At 38.2% G+C, this 13400-nt stretch overlaps 1 protein-coding gene across 2 annotated transcripts in view; it reads right to left on the bottom strand.

Annotated features, from left to right (window-relative positions):
* The window catches only part of TEK (TEK receptor tyrosine kinase), a 96002-nt gene that overhangs the window by 34310 nt on the left and 48292 nt on the right, over positions 1 to 13400 (bottom strand). For both annotated transcript variants that reach the window (XM_039880682.1, XM_039880681.1), the window contains exons 3-8: positions 11159 to 11269; positions 10044 to 10196; positions 6764 to 6895; positions 6176 to 6316; positions 3309 to 3437; positions 234 to 385 (exon numbers count right to left, since the gene is read on the bottom strand). In XM_039880682.1, the coding sequence (XP_039736616.1) occupies positions 234 to 385; positions 3309 to 3437; positions 6176 to 6316; positions 6764 to 6895; positions 10044 to 10196; positions 11159 to 11269 (818 nt within the window). The remainder of the gene's footprint in view (positions 1 to 233; positions 386 to 3308; positions 3438 to 6175; positions 6317 to 6763; positions 6896 to 10043; positions 10197 to 11158; positions 11270 to 13400) is intronic.

Below are 13400 nucleotides of genomic sequence, written 5' to 3' on the forward strand. Positions count from 1 at the left end.
ATGCATTCAGACCTAGAGGATTCTGTGGATCATGGTTTTTGAATTGGAGACATGGGAGCAGGTCTATCTAGAGTCAAATGGGTTATGCTGAACTTTCTTCTCCTTTTTGTCAAAGCTAACAACACCCTAGCCAAGGAGGATGCAAACCCTGAGTGGAACCTAGTCTTAGGTGGGGTTATTACTACACTGAAAGTATCTAGTGGTGTCAGGAGGGCAGATTAAGAGTAACTTACATGGAGCACAGTCCCATCTGGTTTCACCAGAGTCATTTCTTCATTAGCAGGTAGTGGCCAGCCTGATGCTTTGCAGATGGGGTTAAATTTACCACTGTTTACTTCTATGTGATCTGGCAAATCCTCTATCTTTGGGGTCATCCTTGGCATGCCTGAGTGAAAAAACAGCACTGTGAAATCTAATCTCTTACACAGCAGTAGTAATAGTAAAAGTAGCTACCATTTAACAGGTCATGCATGGACAAGAACTTTGCAAATTTTTGTTTTATCATCACATAATAAACTTGTGAGGCAGGTGCTACTGTGGTCTCCATTTTATAGATGAGGAGGCTAAGTTTCAGAGCCCAGATTCAAGCTTAGATCTTTATGAATTCAGAGTCCACACTCTTCAACATAACGTGTGCTCTCTCAGTGGACCTGGATACATAGCCTCAATATTAAAATGATCATCAGGGCCATATCTCCCTTGGCCTTACTTTTAGCCCATTTCTTGCTTTTTAAGAGAATTTTTACAAAAACAAAAGTAAAATACAAAAACTAGTTTTTCTTCCACTCAGGAAAGAACCCATGATATTGCGGATCAACAACATGATTGTCAGTTTTGATATATGAGAGATATGGGAAGTGTGCAAATGGCAGATGATTAATCATATTCATATTCACATCCGGGAAGTAAAGTGGAATATAATACCCCCAATCAATTTCTAGTCAAGAGCCAAATCAAAAATGCTGCTGCCAATATTGAAAGAAGAAAAAAAGTGCCTCTGGTAGCTAAAAAGATATCAGGATTGCTTGCCTAATATCTGCAGAGTAGAGAATGAATAATTCTTAAATATATCAATTTTTTTTCTGAAATATAGAGTCTTAGAAAACTTTGGACCACCTGTAGCTAAATGTGAGACATGGATGAAAACAGTACAACACATTCTTTACTAGGAGACGGAGGTGCTCCCAAGAGCAGCTGTCACTTGCTATTCCATATCAGTGGTGGGAGAAGATGGGGTCAAGGTAAACACATCAATATTGATAGTTTATATTGATATCCTATTTCTCAGGACTAGAATAAAACAGGTAAAGAGTGTGGATCAGGAGGGGGAAAAAAGGTCTAATAACTACAAAGGTATGTCCTTGATATATCTGTAAACTTGGAGAGACTATGACTAGAAAATTTATCAAATTTTTCAGTTTAAGTAGTTATTCATGTAGGAATTTTAAAAGCACTTTGACACTTTTGGACCATTTCTTTTCTTCACTGTCCCCTTACATTTTCCGCAGTTGGATGGAGGTAATGGTGGATATGCAGGTAGAGGGTAGAATGGTTTTAGGGAGGGGTCCCCAAACCCCAGACCACAGACCAGTACTGTCCATGGCCTGTTAGCAGGAGACGAGTGGTAGGCCAGCGAGCGAAGCCACTCCCTAGCACTACCATCACCACCTCAGCTCCACCTCAGATCATCAGGCAGTAGAGTCTCATAGGAGCACCGGTCCCTGGTGCCAAAAAGGTTGGGGACCGCTGGTCTTAGAGAAAGGGGACTACTCTCTAGAAGCTTGGGTCCTAGATCTAAATCTGAGATTCTCACACCTTTTGTGACATCGGCCTTAGAAAAGAAAGGAAGGAGTAAAATAGAAAATTCACATCTAAAACTTGTTAGTTGTCCATTTTCAATCCATTCCTCTGATAGTCCCAAGCATTTCTTTGCCTTCCTAGACCCTCCCAGAGTCCTGCTCTGTAGCAAAGTCCAAACACTGGGGAAAGGAGAGAAAATGAAAAACTGATAAGTTAAAGCCTTTGAGAAAACAACTGTTGGTATTCTCCACCCCTCCCCAACATTAGTTCTGATTTTTTAAACTCACAAAGAAAAAGGCTATAAAGAACTTATTATACTGAATGTAGATTTCTTCAGATGTGTGTTTCTTTCTGTAATATTTCTATTTATTTGACTGAAAAAGTAACATGTGTATTATTTTTAAGTTTTTGAAAATATGCTTCTTTTAATTTTAAAAAAGTATATTTTAGGGGAGGGATTGGCACACTTTTTTCTGTATAAGACCAGAGAGCAAATATTTTCAGCTTTGTTAGCTATAAGTTCTCTGTGGCAACTATTCAACTCTGTTGTTGTAGTGTAAAAGAGCCATACACAATATATTGTAAACAAATTGATGTGGCTCTGTTCCAATAAAATTTTCTTTATGATAACAGATGATGGGGCAATAAAAAGGAATTAAATTACTGACATATGCTACAACATAGATAAACCTCAAAACAATATGATAAGTGAAAGAAGCCAGCCTCAAAAAACCACATCTTGTATGATCCCATTTATAGTATATAAAACGTCAAGAATAAGCAAACTTGTACAGAAAGTAAATTAATGGTTGCCAAGGGCTAGAAGGAAGGGAAAATGGGAGTTACTGCTAACAGGTACAAGATTTATTTTGGTATTATGGAAATATTCTAAAATTAGATTATGACAATGGTTGTACAACTCTGTAAATATACTAAAAACTATTAAATTATACACTTTAAAAGGATGAACTTCATGGTTTAGAAATTATACTTCAATAAAGCTGTTAAGAAAATCGTGGGCCAGATACAATCTTTGGGTCAAGTTGCTGACCTCTGCTCTATGGTAATTTCTGAACTAGAATTTTGTAACTACTCATTTTGAGGGTAATCTTTTCTATTTCTTAATTTATATTTTTCTTTAAAAAGTAGTATTTGTCCAAATTCTTCCAAAGTAGTTTTTCCCCGTTGTGTATATCCAGGAAAAAGCCTGGTCCTAGAAAAGAGAGCACAGGAGGTAGGCAGAGCTCTCAGCTGACCAGCCATCACTTAATGTGCTACAAAAAGCACATGGTTTATTCCTAGAGGAAAGAGAAATTAAAGGCAATTTGAGGGTCCACAGAAAGGAAACAGAAAGCTGTCCTTTAGGATTTGGGATATATTCTTCCCAGCTTCTGGATGGAAACAGAAGTGGTTTGAGAATCTTAGGATACTGGGGCAAGAAAGACACCAGCAAAGCTTGGTTAGGACATGCTGAAGATGGCCCTGACTACAGTGTTACCTTGCTTTACCTTCTTTCTCACACTGGAGCCCTTGGCGTCCTGGAGAGCAGAGGCATCCTTGGAACCGATCACACATCTCCCCATTGGTGCACCTGCACCTGAGCTTACAGTCTGGCCCATAATAACCAGTCTGGCATGCTGTAAATAAAGACATCAAAAACCAATGTGGATATAGGAAAAGGGAGAAAACTTGGGCCATAGGTGACTAGTTTCATTTTTCTCTCTAATCAAACTTGCTAATTCATTTAAGGTAGCATGTGATTTATCTGCATATTTACCTTAGTGGCCAGAAACTTAAAGGATTGGGGAATTCTGCTTCCAGGAGAGTTAATAAGCTCTTCCCAGGTCAACCTTCTCATAAATAACAACTGTATTTAAAAATCAACAACATGAAAGCACTGTAGAGTTGGGGAGAACCAGGCAGGATCTAAAGGGGAATTTAAATTTTGAGGATGGGAATGGTGTGCTTCTCATTTTTCAGGTTTTACTCTAGTGGTTGAGTACAGTTGATATCATGTGGGGAAACTAAAAGTCCAAAGAATACCTATGGTCTTACTGACCTGAAAAACCGGAGGACAGTTAGGGCAACCACAGCCACTGGAAAGCAAGAGAGAAAATCTAGAAAGGCCAGAGAGAGGAAGTCCCAAATGTTTGGCTGGCCCCTCAACCACACATGCTAAGTGCAGAGTCAAAGCAGCTCGACTAAGGGTAAAAGTATTTAACTGAGTTTGAGCTGATGCCTAAGAGCCAGAGCTTCCAGTTTGGGTCATAGCCAGTTGATTGCTTGCTAAAACATAACAAGACAAAATTAACATTTCTCAAAGGGATAAATCATATTCCAGAGACTCCTCAATGTAACATTCACAATGTCCAAGATACAATCCCAAATTACTCAACAAAAGAAGAAATGGAGAATTATGACTCATTCTCAGGAGAAAAGAAAATCAACAGAGACCAACTTTGATGTCTCTGATGTAAGAAATAGCAGACAAGAATTTTAAAGCAACTGTAATAATTATTCTCAGTGGGGTAAAGGAAAATATGTTTACAACAAAAGAAATAATTATAAATCTCAGCAGAAAAATAAGAACTAAAAAATAATGAAAGAGACATTCTAGAACTGAAAAACACACTATCTGAGATAGAAATACCACTGTATGGACTTAGCAACAGAGTAGAAATGACAGAAGAGTCAATGAATAACGCTAGATCAAAAGTTAACCAATATGAAGAACACAGGAAAAAAGTCAGAAAAAAAATATTAGAGTCTCAGACCTAAGGGACAATATCAAAGATTCTAACATACATGTAATTGGAGGTCCTAGAAAAGAGTCTGAGAGAACACTAGAATATTTTGGTTCATAAAATCTTAGTGATATCTTGAACCAGGCATGAGCCAGGATGAGTTATTAAATGTACCCTTATAAACCTGGATCTAGAGACACCACTCACTGTAGAGCTGATGAAACTTATGTTCTAGACTCCTCACAATGCCTGTACCCATTCCTGGGCCTTAGCTAAGTGTTCATATATACATATGTTTTTGTTTTTTTAATTTGAATGTGATTTTTTAATATTCTTATTTTTTAAAAAAGAGGAACTGGGATCTAGCCCTACCTGGAGGCACCTTTTACTTTAACATGTACATTTCTGAGGCCAGGTGGGATTCCTTCACCGCTGTGTCTCCCTCAGTGTTCTATGGGGGCAGATATAGACAGCTCCTAGAGGGAACTGAGTGAGGTTTTGCAGGTAGCGAGAGCTTACTTTTTGCAGGTAGCGAGAGCTTACTTTTGCCCTCTTATTCCAGCCCCCTAAAGCTCTGCTGACCAGTATGGTAGCCGCTAGCCACGTATGGCTATTGAGCATTTAAAATATACTAGTCCAAATTGAGATTTCAAAGACTTAGTATGAGAAAAGGAATGCAAAACATCTCATTAATACCTTTTTCTATTGATTACATGTTGAAATGATAATAGTTTTGATATATTGGGTTTTAAAAGTATTAAAATTATTTCACCTATTTTACTTTTTAAATATGGCTACTAGGAAAATTTAAATCACATATATGTCTTGCTTATATTTCTACTGAACTGCTCTGCCCTAGAACATTGTATAAAGGTTGCTGGGGACCCCATCATAGCTCCCTATAGTGCCAGATGTGGAAAAAAGTTGATTTTGTGAGGTAAATAATGAAAACCCTTTGAGCTCTGGCTAAGTCACCGCATTAACATTCATTAGGAAAGATCTGGCATTTTTGGCTACAGGTTCATGTTAAGTTACTGTGTGAGAGTAGATGTGAAATGCATACTGGAAAGTAGAAGGGGAATACATACCTTTGTGCTTTATCAAATGGGAAGTATATTTTAGAAAGGGCAGAGGGAATCCTCGAGTAGGTAAAATTAGTACTGCATGAGTAAGGTCCATGGAAGATAAGATCTTAACTTTCTAGATTTTCAAATCTCAAATCCTGTCTGGATCTGACCTAAAAGCTCTGATATTTATGACGCACCAAAAGAACGAATCTTCTAGGGCCTTCCAACTATAAGTGTGGTCTGAAAACTAACAGCGTCAGCACCGTGTGGGAGCTTATTAGAAATGCAGAACCTCAGGCCCCAGTCCAGACCTATGAAATCAGAATCTGTGCTTTTTAATAAGATCCCCAGGTGATGTGTAAGAAGAACTTTTCCATGAGGTCCAGAGTCTTAATGTAAAAGCATAATTAACTTTAGATGAAAACATCCGTGATTCAAAATGCTGTAGCTCAGCAATTGAGAACTAAGAGTCCAGGTATATCTTACACTGTGATTTCCAGCAAACCAGACCTCTTTGGCATATCTGCTAGGACCTTTTGGTTCACGGGTGTGGTTGGTGCGTACCTTCATTGCACTGCAGACCCTTCCAGCCTGTGGCACAGGAACACCCATAGGGGTCCGGGAGGCAGAACACATAGGACTTGCATCCCTCTGGTCCACTACACCTTTCTTTACAAGTTCTGCCAAATGTGTGCAGTTCACAAGCTTTAGAGAGGAGAAAAAGATGATTCAGAGTCAAATATGCAACTCCTTGAAATGCATGCTTCTTCTTTTAAAAGGTCTCTCCTAGACCGGTGAACATGGATCATAATCCAGTCTCAGCTGGGTGAATATACCCTCGAGGTCCATTTTACAGAAAATGAAGCTTCCCCACAGAGAGGACATCAGAGTCACAGCCCACAGTGATGCAGGTTGCGTGCCACACAAACTTAGGGAGCGACACTCACATCGTAGACATTGTAGTTTTGTATACTTATTACAACTTTCAATGGTTTACAATAAGGGCCCCTTTTTTTCTAATTCACATGAAAGTACCACATGCCTAACAGTGGCCATTTAGCTTCCATTCCCAACTCTGTCCAGATATAAAATTCTAGATCCAATGATGGCTTTTTAAATCTACAACTTACTCATCAGATACTCTTGACTTACCCTTCTCACATGTTCTCCCCATAAACCCAGGAGGGCAAATGCATTCCCCAGTGTCTTCATGGCAGACACCATTGTTCATACAAGTGGTGCAGACACGGTTACATTCAGGTCCCCACTTCTGAGCTTCACATCCTTTTATTAAGAAAAAAATGCTGTGGTGAGTAGAACACATTGACTCAACAAACCTGCTACATGTCAGTCAATCTTTTTAGCAGACACTGGACGATGAAGATAAAATACAATCTCTGCTCTCTGAAAGCTAAGAGTTGAATGTGGGAAACAGACGTGTAAATAGGAAATGATAGAAACAAAGACAAGGAGTTAATTCTGTCTTAGAGATGGAAGAAGGTATAATGGAAGGCTTCCCAGAGGAGGTGGTTCATGAGCTGAATCTGCAGGATCAGAGCAAAGGAGCAAAGAAGATAGGGCTGCAGAGTGCGTTCCAGGCAAAGGCAAGGCTGAGGAGAGAGCATGACATGCTGGCAGAGCTGCAGGTGTGGTTAGAAACTAGAACAGTGGTTTTCAAAGTGTGATCCTTAACCAGTAGTACCTCCATTACCCAGGAATCTGTTAGAAATGCAAATCTCAGATGCCCCACCCATGACCTACTAAATGAGAAACTCTGGAGGTGGCTTAGCAATCTATGCTTAACAAGTCCTCCAGATGATACTAATATATCTCAGAGTTTGAGAACCTCTGGTCTAGAGTATGTGGAGAAGGGATATGGCTAAAAAGGGGAGCAGGATCTAGTAGCATTTACCTATTTTTCAGGTAGAAAACATATAAGCGAAACAAGATATAGAAAACCTAGAGTACAAGGATGGTAAAATGCTTTTAGATTCATATGTCCTGGCTACTTCTCTCCAGGACTTGGTGATTTTTAGATTGTTAATTAGGTCTAAGGATACCTTCTGATATGAGGAAAACCCAGGAAGGTTGAGTGACCTTTTATAATCAGGAATTTTATTTAATTTCTCTTCTAAAAGGAACTAGTGTCTTTGTTCCTGAATGTGAGTTTTATGGTGGTAAGCTTGGACCTGTTCCTACAGCTGATGCAACCTTTTAATTTTTTGGAAAGAACTAGTTATAGAATTTTCTCTAATAATCAGGAAGACTGTCAACACAGACTCTTTCTTATAGGCTTCCACTTAATAAAGCTACAAAATGTCTAAGTGATAATATTTACATGCTTTAATATATAAAGGGAAAATATTTCTGCACAATTAGTAATTTCCTTAGAGCCTGACCACAGGTTATTTGTACATGTTGAAAACTAATGATGACAGATACTGGAGATGAAAATGGGCTTCCTGTTACATTAAATTGTCTCCAGCCCTATACCTATCTGTAGACCTGTCCCAGCTTCACCCCTAATCCTGGGAAGGAGGAAAGAATAAAGTTTCAGGGAATAATTGGAGTGTTCTCTTGGGGATGAAGAAGTTGGGAAAAGATAAGCAACAAGTATGCAATTAGGCTTTATAATTTTCTTCAAAAGCCTTGTTTTTTTTAGTTTAAAAAACCATATGTTCGTGGCATACAGGGAGAAATTTTTTTAAAGGAGAGAATTTATACTGAAAGGAAATCCTATAAATATAACCAGTATGATTTTTTAATACAAAGTTTTTAAGCACTGACTATTCCTAGGCTTAGATTCATCCTGGAAACATATCCTACAGTTATGAGAAATGGACAAACACCTTCAAATGTCGGTACCTCATTTCTTATTAAACACAAAAGAGGTCACACTGGGGAAAAATACTTTTAAATGGGATGATTGTGCCCCTAACTCAAATTTCTTAGAATGATTTTAAGTATTATCAGTGTTTCTCAAATGATTTAATTGAAATACTCCTAAGAGCAAAAGAGAATCAACATGTGCTCCTAGCAATCTGAAAAAAAAAAAGACAATCGAAGATCCAAATGTGCTTGAAGCCTTTTGCTTTATCTTAAAAGTTCAGGTGAATTTTAAATTCAAGTCTATGCCAAATCGTGGTGCTTTGTTGTTTTTTGTTTTTTAACATTTTTTAAAAAGAGCTTTAAGCTTTTTACCATATGTCAATATCTGATGTTTCTGATATTGCTAGAAAATCTGCCCATTTACCCCAGACTCTGAGTACCCTGGCACATGGTGCTATATCAGACTGGAAAGAAACCACCTAAATGAAACAAATGCAAATTGTTCTCTTGTCATTCAGAATCTCCATGAGTATAGTGGAATAAAAGGAGATTTCACCTGCTCTGAAAGTGAACAATACATTTCATATTCTATTGTCATATTGTGGTATTTGTTTATCTATTTATGTATGTGTCTGCTATGGTTGGGAATTATTCAAGGGACACTGGCTCATCTTATTACCCTGAATTCTCAATACCAACACAATGCCTGACACAGGGCTATAATCAACACATATTTGCTAAATGAAGGAATGAATGAATATAATGCAAAGCAAAATCAGTATTCTTCATGGGTTAGAGATCTCAATCATTAGAGGAATGATAAAGCATCCCAGGTACTTAGACCTGAATATTTAATACCAGGCATAGCTAGGGAAAATTCAGGGCAAAGTTTTGCTTCCTGCAGATCAATTTCTTATAAAAACTACTGGTGATGATTACTCTCCACTTTGATAGTTACAATGGAGGGTGGGGGAATTTTCACTAGCTGTAACTCTTGCATTTTTCAAACCTGAAAATAGAAATCACATTTGAGAGTTAAATGATCTGGCAAGTGTGGGATTTATGGGAGACTTAATGTTTAACCAGATATTAGACCAACCCAAAAGGCTCAACTCTCCCCTTGTAGGACACCTATCAGGGATACTGCCAAGCTCATGGTGATTCCTCCTTTTTTATGGGAATGATGCTGCTTTTCATGTGTGAGGTCCTAGTGCCTGCACTGTGGTAAAATGTAGCTCCACCCCCATCTATAGCTCATTGGTCTAGGCGAATAGACATCTGACATATCTTAGGCCAATTTTACTCTTATTCCTGAGAATTCAAAACTTGGAAGTACAGGAAACATCACTGAAGCTAAGTTAAGGTAATGGTAGGTAGCATCCAAGAGAGAAAGTTTATTTTTCTCCGCAGTCCTGAACCCCAGATCTTCCCTGGAGGCTATCTTTTCTGAAAACTTGCTTGTCAGCTTTTCCTTTAATTTTCTGAGTCCTTTGTATACTTCCAACCAATCCCTGCTTTTGCTTAAGGAGCCAGAGTCAATTTGTTACTTGCAACTAAAACGCCTAACAACGTCATCACAGATGGTGGCCTCTAAGTCACTTACTCCGGACTATCAGCCTGGTGAAGGCCGAGGTGAAGAGGTTTCCTCCTATGTACCTGGCGGAGTACACTCCAGCATCCTGGGGCTGAGCATGAGGCAGATGCACTTCCAGAATATCAGGTACTTCATGCCGGGGCACTGAATGGATGAAGGAACCTGGTAAAGGAGAAAAGTAGAGAATAATGATTCACACTCGAACATTCTTGTTTCCTGGTTAATCTGGCCCCTCCACTTGATCAGCTTTCCCTGATCTGATACAGCTAATGTGCTCTAGCATACCGAATGTGGGAGAAGAATGAAGAGGCTGAGCTACCCAATGCTGTCCCAATAGTCGAGAAAGTTATGGTGATAGAGTAGATAGTCTATTAGTCTATGGGATCTACCACCAAACACATGAAGGGAGGATAGGCTAAAGTTTTTATCTTACACAGGGGGAGGTGAACAGGCAAAACTGGGTGGGTAATGCTAGGTAACCCTGCCAGTGAATCCATTAACAAGAAGGCATCTAGAATTACTACTCCAATCTGGAAATCTTATTCATCCAGAGAACTCAGAACAGTCCCCATCAATATTTCAGCTGGATTAGGCAATGGCCACCAAGTGGTGCCAAACCATAGTTGGACCAAGACAGATTTGGATTTCCCAGTTAAACCTCCAGAACTCCAGCCAGTTGGCTTTCCAGGCTCACTTTGGTTATTTCCTTAACCTTGCAATCAAACAACCAAACATTTTATATATGGCAGTATTTGGGACGCACTTATCACATCATGATGGGGTTTTATTGTACATTCATAATTCACATTGCTCATTCATAAATGTACAATGTACATACATGTATGGACCTCTACTTTAATGTACAATGTACATATGTGTATGGACCTCTACTTTAATTGCTCATTCATAAATGTACAATGTACATATGTGTATGGACCTCTACTTTAATTTACTTGATTAGGTAACCAAACACATTGCCTAAAAGAGCTTCTGTCATAGAATTTGATTAGCTTGCATCACAGCAGCTTTACTTCAGACATCCACTCCCAAGGTTGCAACAATACACTTTGTGCTATCTGATGTCTCACACCATGGTGCTGGAAGGAAACAAAACACATACTCACCATTTTTGTAAATCACTGCATCTTCTTCTTTCATCAATACCTTTTTGAAAGAGATGTTCACATTATCTCCCCTGTCCACAGTCATAGTTAAAGTAGCTGGTAGGAAGGAAGCTTTAAAAAGAGAGAGAGAAAACAAATGAGAAAATGAGGTCATGTATTTTTCTCAAAGAGCAAGTGAACTCTGAACTTCAGAAGATGAAGGCTGGCACTTGGCAGGAGTTTTCATGATATTAAAAACAGTGGTAGCTAACAGGTTTTAAACTTTCTTAAGTTTACATAACTAAGAATCTGATAAAAGGAATGGTCATTTCCTCTGTTAAAATGTAAATATATACACATCAAATACATATAAACATTTTTCCACACAATCAGTTGGGGAGGTGAAGACTTCATGTTGATTAATATCTATTACCAAACTAAGACCTGATATTAACTATAAACTGTATTGAGGATGAATCGGCCATCCTTCTCCAATTCCTACCAAGCTTCTTCAAAATATAATAGAAGAAGAATGGTCAGATATTTGCCAAATGGTTTTTCCCTTGGTCCTTTTGAGTTGTTACTCCAAATAATTCTCATTGCTTTAGAATGCCCCAGTCATTTCTCAAATTGAATTAGCACAAGGCTGCACTTATTAATGGTGTAAATATAGGAATAAGGTAGAGATGGGATCCAATATCTTGCTTTCTACCCTTTAGTTATCTGTATATTAACTGACACAGTCATGGGACTAGACAGTACTGAGAAGAAAGTAGAAAAGCTATTGCATATTTGGTTTACAATATCACTTAGAAACATCCATCTTTGTGTTAGGCTTAGAACACAATATTGTCTTGGTTCCTAGGTTTATTGGACAAGACATGTGAATGAAATCTTCTAACATTCTCCTAGCTACAACAGTTTGTGAATTACTTTAACTTACATAACATAATCTGTAGATAGTCACAACTACAGGAATAAGGGGATTTAACCTTAGGCTTGATTAAGATAAGCCAATTTTTAAAATTTCAGCTTTATTGAAGTATGATTGACATGTAAGTTTGCCCAACAGAAAAAATGTGAAGAAAACCACTAAAAGAAGAGAAACAGAATATATAATTTTTCTAAATATGGAGGGCAAGAGAGAATGGAAGTAAACTGAAGACACAATTGAAGAAAAGAATTCCTAAAGAAAAATCATGGCATATAGAAAAGAAAATAAGATGGGAGAAATCATGCCAAATATATGGTAAAAGCCAGACATTTTCAGAATGAATTTTAAAAAATTATATAACCATGTGCTCTTTTCACAAGCTATACATTAACTGTAATGGCATACAAGATTGAGAATAAAGGGATAGAAAAATATATACTGCACTAATAATAACTATCATAAGCTTACAATATTTATATTAGAAAAAATTATTCTAAAATCAAAACATTTTCAGGATAAAAATGGTCTTTACATGATGATAAAAAGGAACCACCTACCAGGTAGATTAAATAATCCTGAGCTTGTATCCTTCCCAAACATAAATAAATGGTAACACTGCTGCGCTGACATTTGTAATATGGACTTGAGTGGCAGCTTTCTCAACAGGACTGAAATGGGCCGACCACGTAGGGATGGCGGGCAGGGGACTGGGGGTGGGGAACGTTGGTGGGCTCCCTCTCATACCTGCAAGGTGCTTCAGTTAGCAATCTAATGTGTGCAGCTCTTGCTCTTTGTGATATGTTCTTGGGCTCCTGTGAGAATTTTTTCTGACCATTTCATGTAGTTGTTCCTTTCTATGTGGTTTGTTTATATTTTCTGCCCCTTTGTGTAAAGATTGTTTAACTGACCGTGGGACTTCATTCAGTATTGTATTCTGAAAAGGAACCAAGATTCTCCACTAGGCTCAACCCCAATATAGCTTTCCTTTTTCCCCACTCTGTGGCTCTTTATTATTTCAGACTTTTAAGCTCCCTGTTTTCTTAGGTAGGAACAAAGTCACACCAGAGTTCCACTGCTCTCTAGCCTATCACCCCCTGCATTAGCGTCTCTAGGTTGATTGTTCTCTGCTGAGTAATAATGAAGGGGTCCACAATCTTCGTGTTGCACTCTGGGCATCTTAATGACACAGGAGCCCAGATTCTACATGGTACATAGATTGTTGTCATGTGACTTTACTGGATCATGAAAACAATAAGCACCTTTTAAAAGTGTCCACTACTACAAGGCATTGTCCTGAAGACTTTACACATATTTAATTTTCATAGCATG

The sequence above is a fragment of the Pteropus medius genome, unplaced genomic scaffold (genome assembly GCF_902729225.1).
Source record: "Pteropus medius unplaced genomic scaffold, Ma_sr-lr_union100, whole genome shotgun sequence".
Classification (NCBI taxonomy): domain Eukaryota; kingdom Metazoa; phylum Chordata; class Mammalia; order Chiroptera; family Pteropodidae; genus Pteropus; species Pteropus medius.